Consider the following 18,444-nt stretch of genomic DNA (forward strand, 5'->3'; position numbering starts at 1 on the left):
AAACAACATAAGTAGGCTACTTTAAATAAAACAAAAAATATTTGTATTAATAAATTATATTTATACTTTTATAAATATTTGTAAATATTTAATATAATATAATGATTTCATAAATTATGTAATGTTTCCTTGAAAATTTTTAAAACTACAATTTACTTTAAAAAATGTAATGCACATAGTACATGCAATAGCAATATTAAATGTTTTTATTAAAAGTGTTTTGGCCAGTAATGTTTTATCTATTTTAGCTGTATATAATATTAATGATGACTGAAAATAAACAAATTAATTAATTGTTATAAAATTAAACAGATTTTCAACTATATTTCTTATTCTAAACACTTTGTTATTAAATAAATTATTTTAATTTTATTTTGCATATGGTACATAAACATTTAAGGGTTTAATGTGGCTATTAACATTTGATATATTGTACCTGTATATCTTTAATGATGACAAAATAAACTCCAATAAATTATATTTCTAATTGTCTAATATTTGTAAAAATTTCAATACATTAACATAATAAAAAAAAATAATGAATTAACTTAAAACATTTTCGATTAATGATAAATTACAAACAACTTTATTTTATTTTTTTACCAGTTTCATTCTCCAGAGGTTTTACCCTTTGAACACTTTCTAATTTTCCCACAGCAGCCCAAATTCTCTTCTCAAGCGCAGCCTGACCATCCAGAATCCTCTGTAACCTCTCACCTCCACCTGCTCAAACCTCCTGCGTTGTCACCTCTCCTATCACCCTCTCGCAATCTGCCTCCCCTCTCCTCTCCTCTCCTCTCCTGCACACTTCCTCATGCGCACAGCCTCTCCTCGCTGTAGCCTGGGGCTGGGAAATCCTATTAGCCTTTACCATGGGAGAGAGCAGGAGACACATCATTAATTACACACACAAACCCACTCCTGACAGTGCCAAGCTTAATCAGCCAGGACCATAAAACACTCACACACACACACACACACAAGCCAGTGCGCCCACACCACGTACACACAGACGTACATGCAGGTACACACACACTTGCAGAAATATATAAACCATATAAAATTCAAAAGGTGTGAAACATGCATAAAGAGGTGGACATCTTTGTGTTTGGTTTGCATCTATTTCTCTGAAACCCTATCAAAATATCCCTTAACCAATTCTCTTTTAAGATCAGCAATGTTACACACATATAGTCAATGAAAAACCCAAATTCAAAAGATGTGGAAATTGCTTAAAATTTGCTAAAATGGATAAAAGCATGAAGAACAAGGTATGGTAAGGCAGAGGAAGCCAGCTGGGCGGCTTTTGTTAGAAAACACAAAAGAGGCGGAACATGCACTCTGACAAACCTTGCTTAGCAAATGATTGGCACCGAAATATCATTCAACCCACCCTACAGCTGTAGAAAATCACTCCGCCTCATCCATATGTGTATGTTCACACCGAGCATTAATATGTATGCACTTGTGTGAAAGAAACTGGGTTGAAAAAAACTGAAGAGGACAAGGAACATATACAAGAAAGGCATTTATTTACTACAGGAAAATCAGTTTGAGAAAACTACTCCAGAAAAATATTGCTCAAACACCTAAAACAAGTAAATAAAGTTTAAAGCACTAAAGATTCAGATTCAGAGCAAAATGCTCTACTTTTCCTCTCAACAAAAAGCATGACCTATGACTCCTTTAAGTTGAGAGAAAATCTGGAAGAATTCACATAAAATGGTGACTTCTAGTGTTTTTTCATATTTTCACCTGATATAAAAATGCAAGCAACCGTCCTATTAACAGTGAGATAACGGTGAAGACAAACAACAGTCTTGAAAGAGTGTGAACAGACTCCAGCAATGGCTTTTTTTTAGCATCCAAGTGCGCCCTCATGTGGTCGGCCATATTAACCATGGAGTGTTCAAACTAACCGTGAGAGATTTTTTCACAGCTTAAACAAAATATGGATGCGATATATGTGATTTGATAACACGTGGGTTAAGATTTTTAGAAAATAAAAAGGTGATTTTCAGAATAAAAAATTGGTTTAATTGAATTCAGGACGAGTACAATTCTAACGGCGTCAACACAAATATTGATATTACATTTCTTAAAGGGATAGCTCACCCAAAAATGAAAATTGTCATTATTTACTCAAGTTGTTCCAATCCAATGAATTATCAATTTAAAGCCACAATTATCCACCGCTCCTTTTATACCTGGATATACTAATGTCAGTCCTTACTCTTTACTACGCCATATATATATATACTGTATAACCACACAGTAAACATATTAACCTACATGTAAACTTCATACAAACCTGCACCTGCCCCAGGTATAAACATAGTTTGCATATTTAAGTGTTAATGTACATATATATAATAAAGTATTTGTAGCATAGTGCATGTATGGACATGCACATTAATTCACATTTTGTGAAAACACTAAAAAACCTGTAATTTTATCACGTGAAATTGCGGAAGGGTTTCCTTGAAACCTTATTGTTTGAGGAGACACTTAACATTTAAATGGTTTTTAATGTTTAACACTTGTAAGAACTTGAAATATCACAAAATCAGAAACAATATTAGTGAAACTCAATTCACTGCACATCTAATATAAGAACTTCACATTATAACTGGGAAAATATGGGTAATTCGCAAGCTTAGCTGCTTTTTTTTTAAGCAGTGGATCAGTAAATAAGTCAATTATAAAAGGTAAATCAAAAGAAAAGTGATTAAAATCACAGTTATAACTGTTAGCAGTCAGCACTGTAAATTAAGGGCTGTGCTTACAATATGCTAACATAAACTACTGCCGTTTTTTGTTTGAATTTTGCCTTTTAATATTAAAACCAAAACCTAGATGTTATAAACAACACTTGTTACAAACCCCAACCCAAGTATAAAAGACGATCAATACGCTCTTGTCCAGTAGTGCTGCTAACTTACATACTGTGTTTTTTGAATGTAGTGTATTGGAGTGTCATGAAGAATGAATGTACGGTACTCAGTTTTTACTGCGCCTTTTTGCTTTTGTGGGTGTGGACTGGATCACTCTGGTTTTCCTCCGCAGCACTCTCCTGTCAATCACCGGAGGCTCTTCCTCATCTTCAGAATTGTGTTCGGCAGCTTCATCTTCCTCTGTGCTCCCCTTCTCCTCTTCAGTGCTTGTGAGCTTTTCCTCCTCCTCTTCTTCATCAAACTCCTCATCGAGCGCCTGTACGACCACAGCTTTGCTCAGTCTACCGGATGTGCGCTTGGGAGTTGGCGGGACTGGTTTGCCCCTGCCTCCTCTGAGAACTCGAACCCCAGGAGAAGAATCGTGAGTGTCGTCTGAGCTTTTCCCCTCATCATCATCTTCAGTGGTGACTGTGTCCTCTTCTTTCGGTTCATCTTTTTCATCAGTCTCAGGTGGTTTCTCTTCCTCTGACCCCTCTTTTTCAGAGTCCTCCGTGGCAGGCTGGCTTTCCTCTGTCTCAAGTGGCTCATCAGAGGCCGTCTCATCTTCTAGGTTCATAGTTGGCCCCTTGGTCTCAATAATGACCTCTTCTTCACCTGTAGCACTAGGAAAAGTGGCAGTCTCCTCCTCTGGAGCTTCTTGCTCAGGAACGGCTGGTTCCTCTGAAGCCTCACTGTCCTGCACAGAGGAAACACACTCAATCAGGTCCGTCTGAAGGACTGGAGCCTCAGGAACAGCTGGTGGATGAGTGCCCTCAGTTTCCTCAACTGCAGAAGCTGCTTCCTCTTTAACTGCAGGAGTTACTTCCTCATTCTGTTCCTGCTCAACTTCCCCTTCCTCCTCCTCAACAGGAGGAACAACTTCTGCCTCTGCTTCCTGTTTCTCCTCAGTAACAAGTTCTGCCTCTGCTTCCTGTTTCTCCTCAGTAACAACTTCTGCCTCTGCTTCCTGTTTCTCCTCAGTAACAAGTTCTTGGTCGATCTGCTCCACAGCTTCAGATGGTTCCTCAGACTCCTTAGGTGTGTCATCCTTCATAAGACAAATGGGATAATGGTGAATGTGTTTAGTTCTAGTCTAATATGAAAAAGTAACATTGATGCTCTTAGTCATAAAGTTTGAGAAATGTATAGAGTAAGATTTATACTTTGTATTGCCCACATGACAATATTAACAATGTTAAACATTTAAAATGAGCCAGTTTTTAAAGAGTTTATCAGCACTGCCAGTGACAGATCTGTTGTTGAAGAACATTTATTATTTATAAGATGTTCTACACCATTATACACCAATGTTCAAAAGTTCGAGGTCAATAAGATGCGTTTTGAAAGAAATTAATACTTTTATTCCGCAAGGACGCATTAAAATGATTAAAAGTAAAGACTAACAATGTTATAAAATATGTATATGTCAAATAAATAATGTTCCCTTTCATTCTTTTTGAACTCAAAGAATCCTGAAAAAAATTAAAAATAAATGCACCACCGTTTCCACAAAAATATTGAGCAGCACAACGTTTTTTGTTTAACACTGGTAATGATAAGTCATGTTTCTTGAGCAGCAAATCAGCATTTTAGAATTATAAGGATCACATGACACTGAAGACTGGAGTAATGATAAAAAAACTCACCTTTGCCATCACAGGAATAAATTACATTTTAAAACATATTACCGGACCATCTGAGGTCACCACAGACCATTGATACTTTTAAAAAGGGACTAAAGACATTACTTTTCAGCAGATCTTATGAATTTTAAAAATGTCTAGATATTGTTCTTAGGATCAGACCTGTAGCACTTTGAGATTTTATTTTAAATGTAAAGTGCTTTTACAAATAAAATTTATTATTATTATTATATTAAAAAAGAAAACAGTTCAAAATAAGAGACATCTTCCCAAGTTCAAACTTTACAACGGTAGCGTATACAAATTGCTCAAACCATGCAACATTCAACCTTGGCCTCATACCTGAACTAAATAGTTTACCTGAGTTTCTCTCTCTACCTCCATCTCCTCATCAGCGCCATTTTGGATGACAGCTTCTGGCTCTAGTGGGCATACTTGGACGGCCTGTGCATCGTCTGATGTGTCTGCCGACCTCTCAATATCCACTTCCTGGCTGTCACTCATTTCTCCATTGACTTCTGCCACCTTTACAGAGAGACAGAGAAATGTAATACCTGAGGTTTGGGTGTGCACATATTTGCATGTGTAAAAGTTAGCATCTCTGGTACACAAAACATACCGTTCCACAATTGTTTCATGAACCACAAACCATTTACATTGACAACCGTTGTTTGTCAACTCGTTCGTCTTTACATATTATACTACTAAACTAATGATGAAGTGATGAAGTAAAGACATCCAACAAAGGTTGCCGCTGTGTTTAGCCCCCGTCCCTCACCAGAATTTCGGTGTCTGTTGCAGGGGCCTCGGTGGTCACCGCCTCCTCCACCTGGACCGAGGTTTCTTCTTCTTGTTCTCCATTTTCTCCATCCCTGTGTATTTTAGTCTCAGGAACAACAGCATCAGGTTCTGTCTCTGCTTCTGGTTCAAACAATCTGAAGACAAAATCACAGATTTTAAATGACAAAAAAAAAGACAAAAAAATCCAATCCTACTAGATTTTTTTACATTATATTCTGTGGTACAGAAATATTAACCAGCACAACAGTTTTCAACATTAAAAAAAATATTAATTGAGCAGAAAATCAGCATATTAGAATGATTTCTGAAGGATCATGTGACGCTGAAGAAGACTGTGTAATTATGTAATGAGTAATGATGCTGGAAATTCAGCTTAGAAATAAATTACACTGCAAAATGTATTTGAATAAACGTTTTCATTTATATATTTATTATTTCAATATATTTTTTATTAAATAAATGCAGCCATGGTGAGCATATAAGAGACTACCTTCAAAAACATCTCACAGTCAGACCCTAACATTTTGATTGGTAGTATATCATGAACTAACACTAAAAATAATGTTAATTTATACTAATATATTACCATTTCAAATAATACAGCAATAATTAGTATATTATGAACAAACATGAATTTATAATTAATAATCCAGTATTTATAAATTAACATTGCTCTAGCTTAATAAATGCTGTAAAATTTGTTCATCATTTGCTCATGATACCTAATGTATTAATTAATGTTAACAAATTGAACCTTACAGTAAAAGTAAAGTGTTTATGTGGTTTTCTGTGGTTCACTCCTTCCTACATTGCATGCCCATAGAATTTTTTTCCACATTAAATATGCTTTACCCTATATTTTATCCTGTCAGTATTTAATATCAACAGTTTACTTCTCATACCCATGGCAGAGGGTCATTTTAAGAGCCCATCTGTTGCAATCTGATATTATGCATTTGATCTCAGTGGCACACATGTGTAAATCCCCATTACTGCGATCTTGAGGGGTTTTAGAGACCTGCTAATTTTTTCAGGTTGGTTCTCCACATCACCCTCTTCTGGTTCTTCCCTCGGCCTTTTCTTTTGCTTGCGTTCGATGCTCCGCGTACGTGTGGAAATGGGCAAGTCGTTCATTTCTACAGCGAGAGGAAGAAAAGAAAAAAAGGGTTTTAACACCAACTTGAATTTAGCAGGAAAGGGTGTTTTAGAACAAAACTTCAAACCTTCTGCTACTGTAAGATGTTTGTTGACAACCACCACATCTTCCTGTAAAACCAAAATTAAAACAAGTCACTCTTTTCAGTCAAGGGTTAAAAGATTCTTTAAATATCTACACGTAAATATTTGATCTCACATGCAGAGGGGGGAAAAAAGCACAACAAAGTAGGAATGTGATAAACTACATATTGTTGTATGAACAACTCGTTTAAAAATATCCACCAGTTTGAATGTTTTTCTTAGCAATATACGGTTGCTAAACACAAACATTCAAACGTGTACCTGACAAATACTTAAGTTAAAGTAAAAAAATCATAATCCTCAAAACATGTAATAAAGACCTAAATATTATTAATAAAGGTACCATTGAGTTGGTGATTTGAAGTCATATAGCAATTGTATTTTATTAAGGCGTTGAATTAAAAGGTATGCATTTAGAGATACTTTCTCTGAGAAGTTGTCTTTAGCCTTTTTTTACTAAAATATTAAAACTAAAAAACATCTAGGTATAAAGATAGGATCTTCAAACTTACTGTGATGTCCAGGCAGCGCTCCTCGGTCATCTCCACCTCATTAACTGCAACCTCTCCATTTTTGCCTTCCTCTGCTGCCCATGAGCTATTGTTACCTGTATGGAGACAGACACAAACAATAAACCTAATATCGAACCTATAAATCAACTGTTGTTGTGAAATTGAGCTGATAGTGTGATGTTACTTGCAATGAGATATACTGGTAAAGGCTGCCAAAATAATCCTACAGCTAAAAATGCTAGCATTTTAGCAGGAGTCTCGAAAGTAATATTAGAGGGTCAGTGACATATGCGACCCAGGCAGTGCCAGTGCAAAAGCTTACATTGTAGTATCAAAGAGCCAAGTTTGCTTGCCACTTTCACTTTCTGGTAGGGGCCTCCAACTCCTTCCACCTCCCACAGCAGATCCACATCCACTGGGTACTTGCTCAGGTACTGTCTGCATACTGGAGAACATCATACTTTTTACTTACTCTTTTTATATACTTAGTAAACATATTTTATCATATAAAGCAAAAGTAAATAAACACACATTTAAAATATTTTTTAAAGAAGTCTCTTATCCTCAACCAGGCTGCATTTATTTGATCAGAAATACAGTAAAACAGTAATATTGTAAAATAACTGTTTTCTATTTTTAATACGTTTCGAAATGTAATTTATTCCCGTAATGCAAAGCTGAATTTTCAGCATCATTTCTCCAGTCTTCAGTGTCACATGATCCTTCAGAAATCATTTTAATATGCTGATTTGCTGCTCAAGAACCATTTATTATTATTATTATTACCAATGTTGAAACCCACTGTACCACTTAATATTTTTTGTGAAAAAAGGAGTATTTTATGAATAGTTTAAAAAACAGCATTTATTTGAAATAAAAATAGTTTTTAATGTTACAAAAAGATTTCTTTTACTGTCACTTTTGATCAATTTAATTTAATAATTTATTTGTAAAAGATTTTTCAAAATGTGATAATCAGACAAAATGTCAATACAGCTTTGAGCAAGTATCAAAACAAGTTCTCAATTCAATAACATTGTGGAGTCATTTGCTTACTAAAGTTTAACACTGTGACCCTCATTTAAATATGTTTCCCTTCCTTGTAGAGCATAAGGCTACAAACTGGTAAAGAGGCATACAAAAAAAGTGAAGCAGATATCTCACCCTTTTGCATTGCCAATGTTAAAGGGTATTTTAAGCCTAGTTCCTCATCTTTAAAAGAGTCCACAAAGTCCTCCAACATCTGCAAGCCATGACCGTTACCCCGGTGATCCTTCCGCACAAATATAGAGTCCATGATCGGAAGTAGGTAGCACTGGCTCACAAAGGTATTACACAAGCTACCTGTGGGTGAGAATGAACACGGATGGAAGAAACATGTTTTACTGGTTTCCATCTACAATACCAGTAAAAAAAATCTTTTAGACCTTTATCTTGAACACTGACACTTATTTTCACTACCAGTGCATAAGATAATAATATTAATATATAATATAATTACCCACATAAAGTTATAGCAATTCCACTGCATAAGAAATAAAATCATGCTTTGGTAAGTCACAATTATGACAAAATAAAAGTGAAAATGATGAAGAAATTAAAATGATTGAAATACTATGTCATAATTATGACATAAAAAAAACTGAATTATGACAGAGGTTGAAAGTCATAATTATTACACATGTCGAAATTAAGATCCCAAGTCATAATTATGACACAAAATCATAATTGTGAGAGTAACAAGTGATATGACGTCAAAATTATGATATACCAAGTCCTAATTATTAGATAAAAATTAAAAAGTATGAGATAAGTCATAAAGATACAAATTCCTAATTTAAATTGGGTGCAATTCCTGCTTTTAAATTTTTTTTTTCATAATTGCCTTCTCATAATTGCCTCTTTGTCTCATAATTATGACTGTCATAATTATGATTTATCAAAGCAAGCCTTTTTTCCCTTATGTGGCAGAAATGGGCTTTTAAATGACACTGCTTCTAGGTCTATCAAATCTTTTTCGGGGTAATAATAATGTCTTTTTTTTTTGTTGCAATCTTTGAATCTACAACCTTCCTTTACAAGCCCAACTCTTTAGTCCTGAGCTTGCCTTCTTACAAGCTAGGCAACACCTGGTTTTATATCTCACTTATCCTTTAATGAAGACACGGTAGATTGTTTATGATGTAAATGTACACAGGAGAGAAGAATGAGACTGTCAGACTCTCCTGGGAGAAGGACCGACCTTTAGACTTGACAGAGTAGAAGCCCACCGCCTCTCCATTCTTCCAGAGGATTTTGGCAAAGACGTCTTCTCCGTGGCACAGGAACGGCACCTCGTTTGAACCCATTTCCGCCGTCCGGTAAATGATGCGGTTCAGCACATATAAGACTATCCTCTCGCCCACAGACCTTACCTGCCCACACACACACAATTACACACAAAAGAGAATGAATGGTGTTTGAGGAACATACGGTTTGCCTGTGGCTTTTCGGGCCTTATAGTCACGATGTAACAGAAGTAGTGACAGATCTTTTCTTCTGTATTGTGACTACCGAAAAATTGTAGTGTGGGGTTCTATCCATCAGTTTCTGACTGCGTGTAAGAAAGGGGTTTAGGTTGGCTAAAGATTGGAGAACTCTTACATTCATCACCAAAGTGAAGTCTGTCGTTTTTCAGAAAGATTATGACATTTTGATTAATAATGATTAATAAGTAAAAAAAAAAATGAAAATGAAACGCTTGTTCACAATAAGATCGATAATTTTTATTTCATGCCGACTTTAAAACAACAGGTGTACAATGTAATGCAACAGTCAAGTAATAAAGATGACATTCCTGCAGAATCCAGTCTGTCTCACAGGATATTACAACACATGGAATGTGTTACGCTACACAGCACAGTGGAATGAACAAATACAAGTCCAAAGAGGATGTGTATTGTGTATTTTTGAGTGAGTGAGAGAAAGAGTGCCTGTACATTTAGATAACCATTTCAGGATCTTGTTTTGAGGAATTATGAAAGCAAGCCCATGTATGCAAAGCATAGAGTCTGAGACAAAGGCTCACTGATCAGCAACAAACTACTGCCTGTTTGCAAATTATTTTGGCCAAACCACTACATTTCAGCCCTCAAACACTCCCTATTGTTTCCTCTTCTCTCACTCTACAATTAAACATTTACACACATACCAAAATACATTTTATATATAAAAGGCACAAGATCATCGTAGGAGTGCTTGAGAACATTTGCAAGTCCTTAACAAGGCCTCGAAGAAAATGCCAGATTCCTGTTTTTATTGACTTGGCAAAGAAGCCACCCTCTAAATAGACACTGTTCAAAGTACAAAAATGTGCCTGAATAACTTCAAAAACACAAACCATTCCAAAAAAATAAAGATTACCTTCGCAAGGCCTTCTCTTGTAGGATTTGACGTTCTGAGAATATCTTCCACTGTGTACCACTGATCAGCCAAGAACAATGCCACAGCTAAGATAAAAATAAGAGAAGGGAGAAGAGGAGGAATAAAGAAGAGTCTAAGAAACTGACTATCCTATAAGTCCATCCAAGATGTAATCATAGGTAAAAATAGGTAAAAGGGGCAAGGAAATTGGTTACCTGTGAACTGGTCCTCGGGAGCAAAGAGAGCCAAGACTTTGTGTTTGAGGTTGGTTCCATAAAGAGGAGCAAACCCGACATTGGCAGGACTGATTTGGATCTAAAAGAGCCAGAAGCACAGGATTCTTTAAGAAATGTTCACATTTATGACTTTAGGGTCTTTTTTTAGACTTTCACTTACATTTATTAGGGCTGTACGATTAATTGTATTTTAGTTGTGGTAATTTTCTCTCGATTAATTAAAAATAACCATTGCAATATTGGCCCGCTGGTTATTTGTTGTGAAAACGTTTTGACAATTTGTAATTTCCGTTATCTTGAATTGGCAACGAGCCTCCACTATCTTTCCTGCTTGCGGTTGCCAGATGTCAAAAGCATACAGTCATGCTCAAAAGTTTACATACACCTTTCAGAATCTGCAAAATGTTCATTATTTTAATACAATAAGGGATCATACAAAATGCGCTATTTTTTTAACTTCTGAAAAAGATGATGTCATCCAGATTTTTCTTATTTTGTTTAAAAAAAAAAAAATCATTTAGTACTGCCCTTCGGAAGCAACTATTTAAATTCTGTCATCATTTACCCTCATGTCGTTCCAAAACCCTTCGTTCATCATCTTGTTCTCATGCGTCAAACAGGTTCGGTTGAGCTTCTGTTTATGTTCGCTGATCAATGTTTATATGTGAATAAAAGCCTAAATTCAATCTGTTCATCATATTAAGCGATCGAGTCTCTTCGGAAAATTTGGACTAAACCTCTCAATTCATATGGATTAGCCTCGTTTTACGATCTCTTTATGAACTTCTTAAAGCGTCAAAGTGTCAGTTGCATAGCCGTCTATGGAGGGATAAGAAAGCTCTCAGATTTCATTAAAAAATATCTTCATTTGTGTTCTGAAGATGAACGAAAGTCTTACAGGTTTGGAATGACATGCGGGTGAGTATTAAAATGAAAAATTTTACATTTTTGGGTGAACTAACCTTTTAATTTTTCAGTACAAAACTTGTGTATTAATTCGAGCTGTAAAAGTTCCTCTCATATGGTTGTTTTAGGTGTTATATTGCCAAGGCAAAAATAAACTTGCAAAATTGGATATAACTTTATGCAAAAAAGGGTTATATTTAGTGTTATCTGAGCTCTAGTGTGTGTGTGTGTGTGTGTGTGTGTGTGTGTGTGTGTGTTACCTTTCTGGTGCTGGGCAGGGTAAGGTATTGTGTGTTATCTGGGTTGCTGTAAAGCAGTTTGTTCATGTAGCTCTGGGCTGAACTTTCCAAGTCCTCATGTCTCCCAGACACCAACACATCTACAGGGAGCTCCATCCCTGCAGGGGTCAGAGGTCACAAAAATCACTTCAGCACTCTGTCATTCAACTGTTTTATCAATCAATTACTATATAAAATTTGATCAGAATTCATTAATGAATCATTTCTGACAAATGTCACAATAACGTCAATTGCTTTTTTAGTGATCACGGTTTAAACCTTTATATTTATATATATTTTTTCTAATATAATTTTGTTTATATTTAGGTCCTTCAAGTAGTCCTCCTTTGGGTCCATCAGCTGCATTGTATAAGGTTGTACAGAAAGATCGGTGCTTTCTGCTCAATAGCCATAAAAGGAGCTGCCATTAGTTATGAAAAGAAAAAGGTTTGTTATGAGACACTGTAGGATTGATCCAAATGAGAGCCAGACAGGTTGATGGGGAACTGCACGTTGAAATCCATATTCTGTCTGTCAGAAATTCTGCAGTCAACATTGAGCTTTGTTAAGTATAGTTAAGCATGGACTTATCAACATACAATTTGAATCTCATATAATCAGATTGCGTACAGAATAATTAATTGGTCATACAGGATGTTTACAAGCTTGTAAGTGTAGTGTGCATCTCTACTAATTAGATACTGAAAGGTTTTGCTTCATTAAAACTCAACACTTCCACTCAAACAGCTTTCACACCAACTCATAATTCCCTGCACATACTATTTCGACCATATACAAACCTAAATAAAAAAACATTTTATCCAAACAAAGCTGAGACAAAACACAAATTCATAAACAAAGTCTCTGTTCCAACAATGCAGACACTATCCTGAACATCACAGTTGGCTGCGGTCCATCCTCAGCTGGCCTCAATGAATGCCCTATCAACAACTATCTGTGTCACACTGACAATCAGACCGTACAGTAGCGTGCACACACAAACACAAATTCCCAATCACATCTACACACACTCAGGCAAGCTTCCATGCTTTAATAAATAAAAAACATTTGTGAAAGGCTAGGGATGAGTGTGTGTCCATCAGAGCACCATGAACCATGATCGACCACTTTTTTACTTGCCATAGAATGTATGATACAATGTTCATCTCTTGTTACAATGTTCGAGATTCTACAGCTGTGACTTTCAAGGACACGGTGCACACACACAAGAAATCAATATTACATCCATCCTTACAAGCACACCCACACAGTCATACGCATCAGCCTTGAGCCACAAAAACCCAACCAGGCCCCCAAACACCGCCATCATATCTGGCATTCTTCCAGTGGAATGCATGATCTCTTTACATGTGGCAGAGGGGCGCGCACCACAGGACCCGAGGCTCGGAGCGGCCTGCACACTATCAGGGAAACCAACTTATATTTCATGCAAATAAATCAAGAATCATAGAGAGACATAATACAAAAAGAGTTAAAGTTGATTTTGTCCATCGGGAATTGTTTGGATAGTGTTTTTTTTGCTACTGCTGTGATCTCATCTGAGTGACAGCAGGCTGTCCTGCCCTTGTACCAGTAAACGAGTCAACTTCTTTCAGATGAACACAATCGGAGTTCATTTAGAAAATATCCTGGCTCTTCCAAGCTTTATAATGGGAGTGAATGGGGGGTGAGATTTTGAAGCCCAAAAAAATGCATCCATGATCATAAAAAAATAATCCATATGGCTCAAGGTGGTTAATAAAGTATTTCTAAAGCGAAGCGATGGGTTTTTGTAAGAAAAATATCCATATTTAAAACTTTAAACTTATAACTAGGCAGACAGCAGCGATTTGCGGCGGAAGAGTAACCCATTACGCGTTACGTGATGACAAACGTGGAAGCGCAGAGGATAGAGCAAAACAAAAACAACAATTAGAAGTCTAAAACGAGAATTTTTAAAGATAAATTTCAGAGGATTTCGATATAAGAGAAGAGGAGCTTGAGTTTGTTGCACAGCCCTATTTGTTTAAACGCAAATACTTCGCGTCATGGCCAGGGGTTACTCGTGACGCAAGTCGACTTGAGCTGTAAGCATAGGGTCATCTGCCGGAAGCTATAGCTAATACAATTTTAAATATGGATTTGTTTCTTACACAAACACATGGCTTCGCTTCAGAAGGCCTTTATTAACCCCTAGTAGACGTATGGATTACTTTTATGATGGATGGGTGCATTTTTTTTGGCCTTAAAATTCTCACCCCCTCTTTCCATTATAAAGCTTGTAAGAGCCAGGAAATTACATTTTTAAATATATCTCAGTTTTGTTCTTCTGAAAGAAGATATTCATATACACCTAGGATGGCTTGAGGGTGAGTAAATCATGGACTTTAATTTTTGGGTGAAATATCCCATTATTGTAATATACTTGCATTTGCATTATCCAACTAATATCATATAAAAAAATATTTTTTTTAATGCTCTCACTTTGATTTACTGTTAAATACAGGTTTAGCATCGGTCAAAATTAAGTTCATTAATGTGTGCAGAAGCTAAAACCAATCAATAGCATGTTGCGTAACAGCGGTCTACAGGAAAGGCCGGAAATAAACGTCTGGGGCCCCCAGCACACTCTCTGCTCTCAGTGTAGAATGTATAGAATGTGCTCTGTTACTGAGCAAATGCTCTGATATGCAGACAGAGAAAGCTTTGTCAGCTAGAACTTAATGTACGCGCACATTATGTACACATACAGGACTTTTAACTGAAGTATTTATAAGCATAATAATTTAGTATGCACTATTGGATGTTTGGGGTCAGTAAGATTTTTTATTTTATTTTTTTAAATAGTGAAATAGATTTTCAGTGCTTTTTTTTTTAAAAGAGAAAGATTTAAAGGAAAAATTTTTATTTAAAATAGAAATCTTTTGTAAAATTATAAATGTCTTTAGAATCACTTTTGATCAAGTTAATGCATCTTTGCTGAAAAAAGTATTCTTAAAAAAATTTAAATAAATAAAAAACACTCCCAAACTCCCCAAAGTGTGAAAAAAATGTACAAGCAGAACAAATTATAGCGCATAGAACTCTAAAACCAGTGAAAATGTCCCTTCCTTAAAACACACACTATGTTTGCAACTAAGCACATATGGAGTCTAGCATTCCAAACTACCAGGGGTCTCCTTTGGCCAAAATGAAAGCAACCCCCACTCTTGAGCGAAGCCAGCGATCTGAAAATCCTTACAATCCTGTGTCCACAGCCATGGTTCACGTGGGCTTTTTGAATCTATTTTTGCCTCTGTTGTAGTATCACACACGCAAGCAGAGCAGGTAAAGCCAATTAACTTAATCAATCCAAAGCTAAAATCAGCAGCAGGGGTTATTAGTGCATTACAGCCACTGCACATGTTGATCTAAGGCTCAGATAAAACTTCTTTTTTTTAAACTTAGAGTTGCTGATATATAGCATTTGTGACAACTAACCCCAGTCTCTTTATATATTAAAAATAGTAGAGGCCTAGTCATCTGACCTGAACAGGGAATGGCTGGTCGTAACACACAAGCAGACAGTACAGACTGTGTGTGAATGTGTGCGTGATAGCCACAGCTATCCTAACATAACACGTGAGCCAATTCACTCACTCTCGTACTCACCGTGTCAGATAGAATTAGTTGTCAAGCACAAAAAGAAAATTCTTAAGGTTAATCAACACTAATGCTGACAATTAAGGTCAAAGGCTATCAAGATGACACAAAACATGCCTTTTACTAGTTCCTAAATGCTATGCCACTGTACATATTTTGAAAAAATGGAATTAAAAACTGACAGTGAAAGTTGACAACTCAAACTAGAGTTAAAGGAGATATCACAACCGGTGGAAAGATCCTGTTGTGATGTTTCTGAGGGAAAGGAGAGTTGTTTGAACTCTAGTGCTGGATTGAACCGGTTTGGTCAAAAAGGACATGACTAGAAAGCAAACTACACAATAACTTGGAGATGAAAGTTAAGACGCTTGTTTGAATCAGAGTTCAAAGTCAAAACAAAAACTGATTGAGATCATTTTAAAAAATTTGTTGATCACACGTAAAGCACTTGGTTAACAAATCAAACATTAAATTGTGGCATCAATTTTTTTTTTACCCTGGTGGTAGGCAAAACTAAATAATACATGCATCTTTGAACAGATCCGCTCTCTCTCTCGATCTCTTTACTCATTCAAAAAGAACACAGTGAATGTTCTCTTTCCATGGAAGGAGGATATGCTATGACACGAGGGCCTCACAAGCTCCAGTTATCGGAATGTTCTTACGAACAGTTCGTTTCAGAGAACCGGTTCAAAAACGGATTCATGTTTTATGATGGGCGTTTTTACTGTCATTGTGTGCAAGGTTTTTGATTCAGTCATAAGCTAAGTTGTAAATAAATATTTTCCAATATGGTTCAGCCTACGTTAACATTTGCTATTTGTAGTCAAGTCATTTAATTTTCACTAGTTCATTAACTAACTCATCATCGATTCTCATGTTTGTCCCAAAGAGACCGATCGGTTCAGATTGGTTTTGTAACCGGACTGAATCATGAATATTGACTAAAGTTACGATTCGTTCACGAATTGGACATCTCTAGCTCACAAATTTAGCTCCATGGAATTTATTCAAAATAAGCGATAATGGTCTTTAAAAAAAGAATTATAAACGAAGCATATTTGTTTTACATAATGTGCAGGATACGATTCAGACTGAGGGGGGTGTGTCAGAAAATGTGTCTAATCATGTTGCTTTACGACCTTAAAAACAGCGTCACGACTACATTAAAAAATACATTAAAATAAAAACAAAGTTTGTTTTATCACTATGTAGCCTATTAGGCTACATTGAAACGCAAACAGAGGCGACATGAAGAATCCAACTATCCAAGAGCAAAAGTAAAAAGTCTAAATGATAGTAAGAGAATTATAAAGTTAATTTACCCGTAATTAATATAATGACACCATGTATTGTAAATGCACGCAGATTCAGAACTCATAAAGTAGCCTAAACACGAGTTTCGTAAAGCGCGTGAGTGCGCAAGCCCACCTTCTACCCAATATTTGTGCGCCTCACCTGAAGTCGCATGCACATTTTGTTCTCTGATTGTAACAAAATGTCCACGAATATAATGCAACATTTCAACACAACGTCTCAAATACGACCACTCTTGAGTGAATATGAAAGATACAACCGTAAAGATAGATTATATTGCTCATTGTAGCCTATTCATATGAGACGTCTATAAACTGCATCCCCCAATACTGGGCCGTGCCAGTTCAGTTCGTTTTCACAATACTCGAGAAACTATCTGCCATGCACGCGACTGGAGGAAAACTGTCGACTCACCTTAGCCCTGCTGTCAATGTGGTTTTTACGCGTTTTAAATGTTTCTTTTGGGAGATTTTTTTAATCCAACAGCCGATATACGCAGGGAACCTCCGACTGATGTTAATAGCGTCAGCTCGGGGACGCGGTTAGCCCTGCGCGCGCACCCATAGAGCTGCTTTCTACGGGGTGTGCGAGGTCTCAAACATCTCCACAAAAAAGTAAAGGATTTGAGGAGTTTACTGTATTTGTCTTATGTTTAAGTGTCTTGAGAAGCAAAATATACTCCCATCTATCAAAATTCCAAGAAAAAGATGGTGGTGCATTAGGTAAGGAAAAGTCAGCTTTCTGTAGGTTCTCGTGTAGAATGTGACATATAAGTGCAAGAGGATAAGTTTGTGGCATTGCATTGGCTATCAGGTTAAAGCTGGTGTCATGTAAATCTGGTGAATTTGTACAAAAATAGCTGAGCTACAGTAGATGGCAGATTGAGAAATGTATTATTTGAGGGAATGCACAGTATGCTTCCTAACAAATTGCTTAAGAGCAACAGAGATTCTGTGCTAAAGTGCCAGACAGTTAAATAAAGTACAAAATTGCTGAAAATAAATAGGCTAATTAAAAAGACCAAACATGCTGTAAAAAGTGTTAGAATAATAAGGGTTATGTCCAATTTTTTATTATATTTTTTAGGTTTAATGTCCTATGTAATTTATGTATTAATATTTACGTAAGCTTAAATGGATTAAAAAAATACAAATGCAAACAACATTTAAAACATGCTTAACGTTTTTTTAACCGAAAATTACTAAAACTATAACTGAAATAAAAAAAATTAAAGCTGATAAACATGACAATCGCATAATAAAATTACTAAAACCTAAACTAAATTTAAAATGAAACCTGAAACCATACAAATAAAAGCTAACTCAAAATACTAATAAATACTATACATACATAATACTAAAATAGCACATCAGTTGTAAACTTGCAGATATTTTAGAGGAATGTGCTGAATTGTGTCCTGTATATAATGACAGTGTTAATCATATGTGTTATTCATCCCTTATAATAAGCAAATATTCATACATTCATATTGTTTGAAGCTGAGCTGAATGATATAACAATTCACATAAATGTTG

The 18,444-nt window shown here is 35.9% G+C and overlaps 1 protein-coding gene across 3 annotated transcripts; it reads right to left on the bottom strand.

The window, feature by feature from the left end:
- Nucleotides 1-1,517: 1,517 nt before the first annotated feature.
- fam169ab (family with sequence similarity 169 member Ab) lies at nucleotides 1,518-17,525 on the bottom strand. Of its 3 annotated transcripts, none has more exons than XM_079587264.1 (14): nucleotides 17,324-17,525; nucleotides 11,933-12,069; nucleotides 10,746-10,845; nucleotides 10,531-10,616; nucleotides 9,371-9,542; nucleotides 8,293-8,472; nucleotides 7,451-7,573; nucleotides 7,129-7,223; nucleotides 6,601-6,643; nucleotides 6,396-6,513; nucleotides 5,355-5,511; nucleotides 4,937-5,101; nucleotides 3,892-3,981; nucleotides 1,520-3,855 (listed from the first exon to the last, which is right to left on the bottom strand). In XM_079587264.1, exons 2-14 carry the CDS (start codon nucleotides 12,065-12,067, stop codon nucleotides 3,001-3,003), a joined length of 2,319 nt encoding a protein of 772 aa, XP_079443390.1. In that variant the 5' UTR covers nucleotides 12,068-12,069; nucleotides 17,324-17,525; the 3' UTR covers nucleotides 1,520-3,000. The 3 variants fall into 3 exon arrangements, with proteins under 3 accessions (XP_079443388.1, XP_079443390.1, XP_079443389.1); XM_079587263.1 differs by having other exon boundaries at nucleotides 1,520-3,819; nucleotides 3,856-3,981; XM_079587262.1 differs by having other exon boundaries at nucleotides 1,518-3,981.
- Between the last annotated feature and the right edge of the window lie 919 nt (nucleotides 17,526-18,444).

This window comes from Phoxinus phoxinus (genome assembly GCF_949152265.1).
Source record: "Phoxinus phoxinus genome assembly, chromosome: 17".
Taxonomy (NCBI): domain Eukaryota; kingdom Metazoa; phylum Chordata; class Actinopteri; order Cypriniformes; family Leuciscidae; genus Phoxinus; species Phoxinus phoxinus.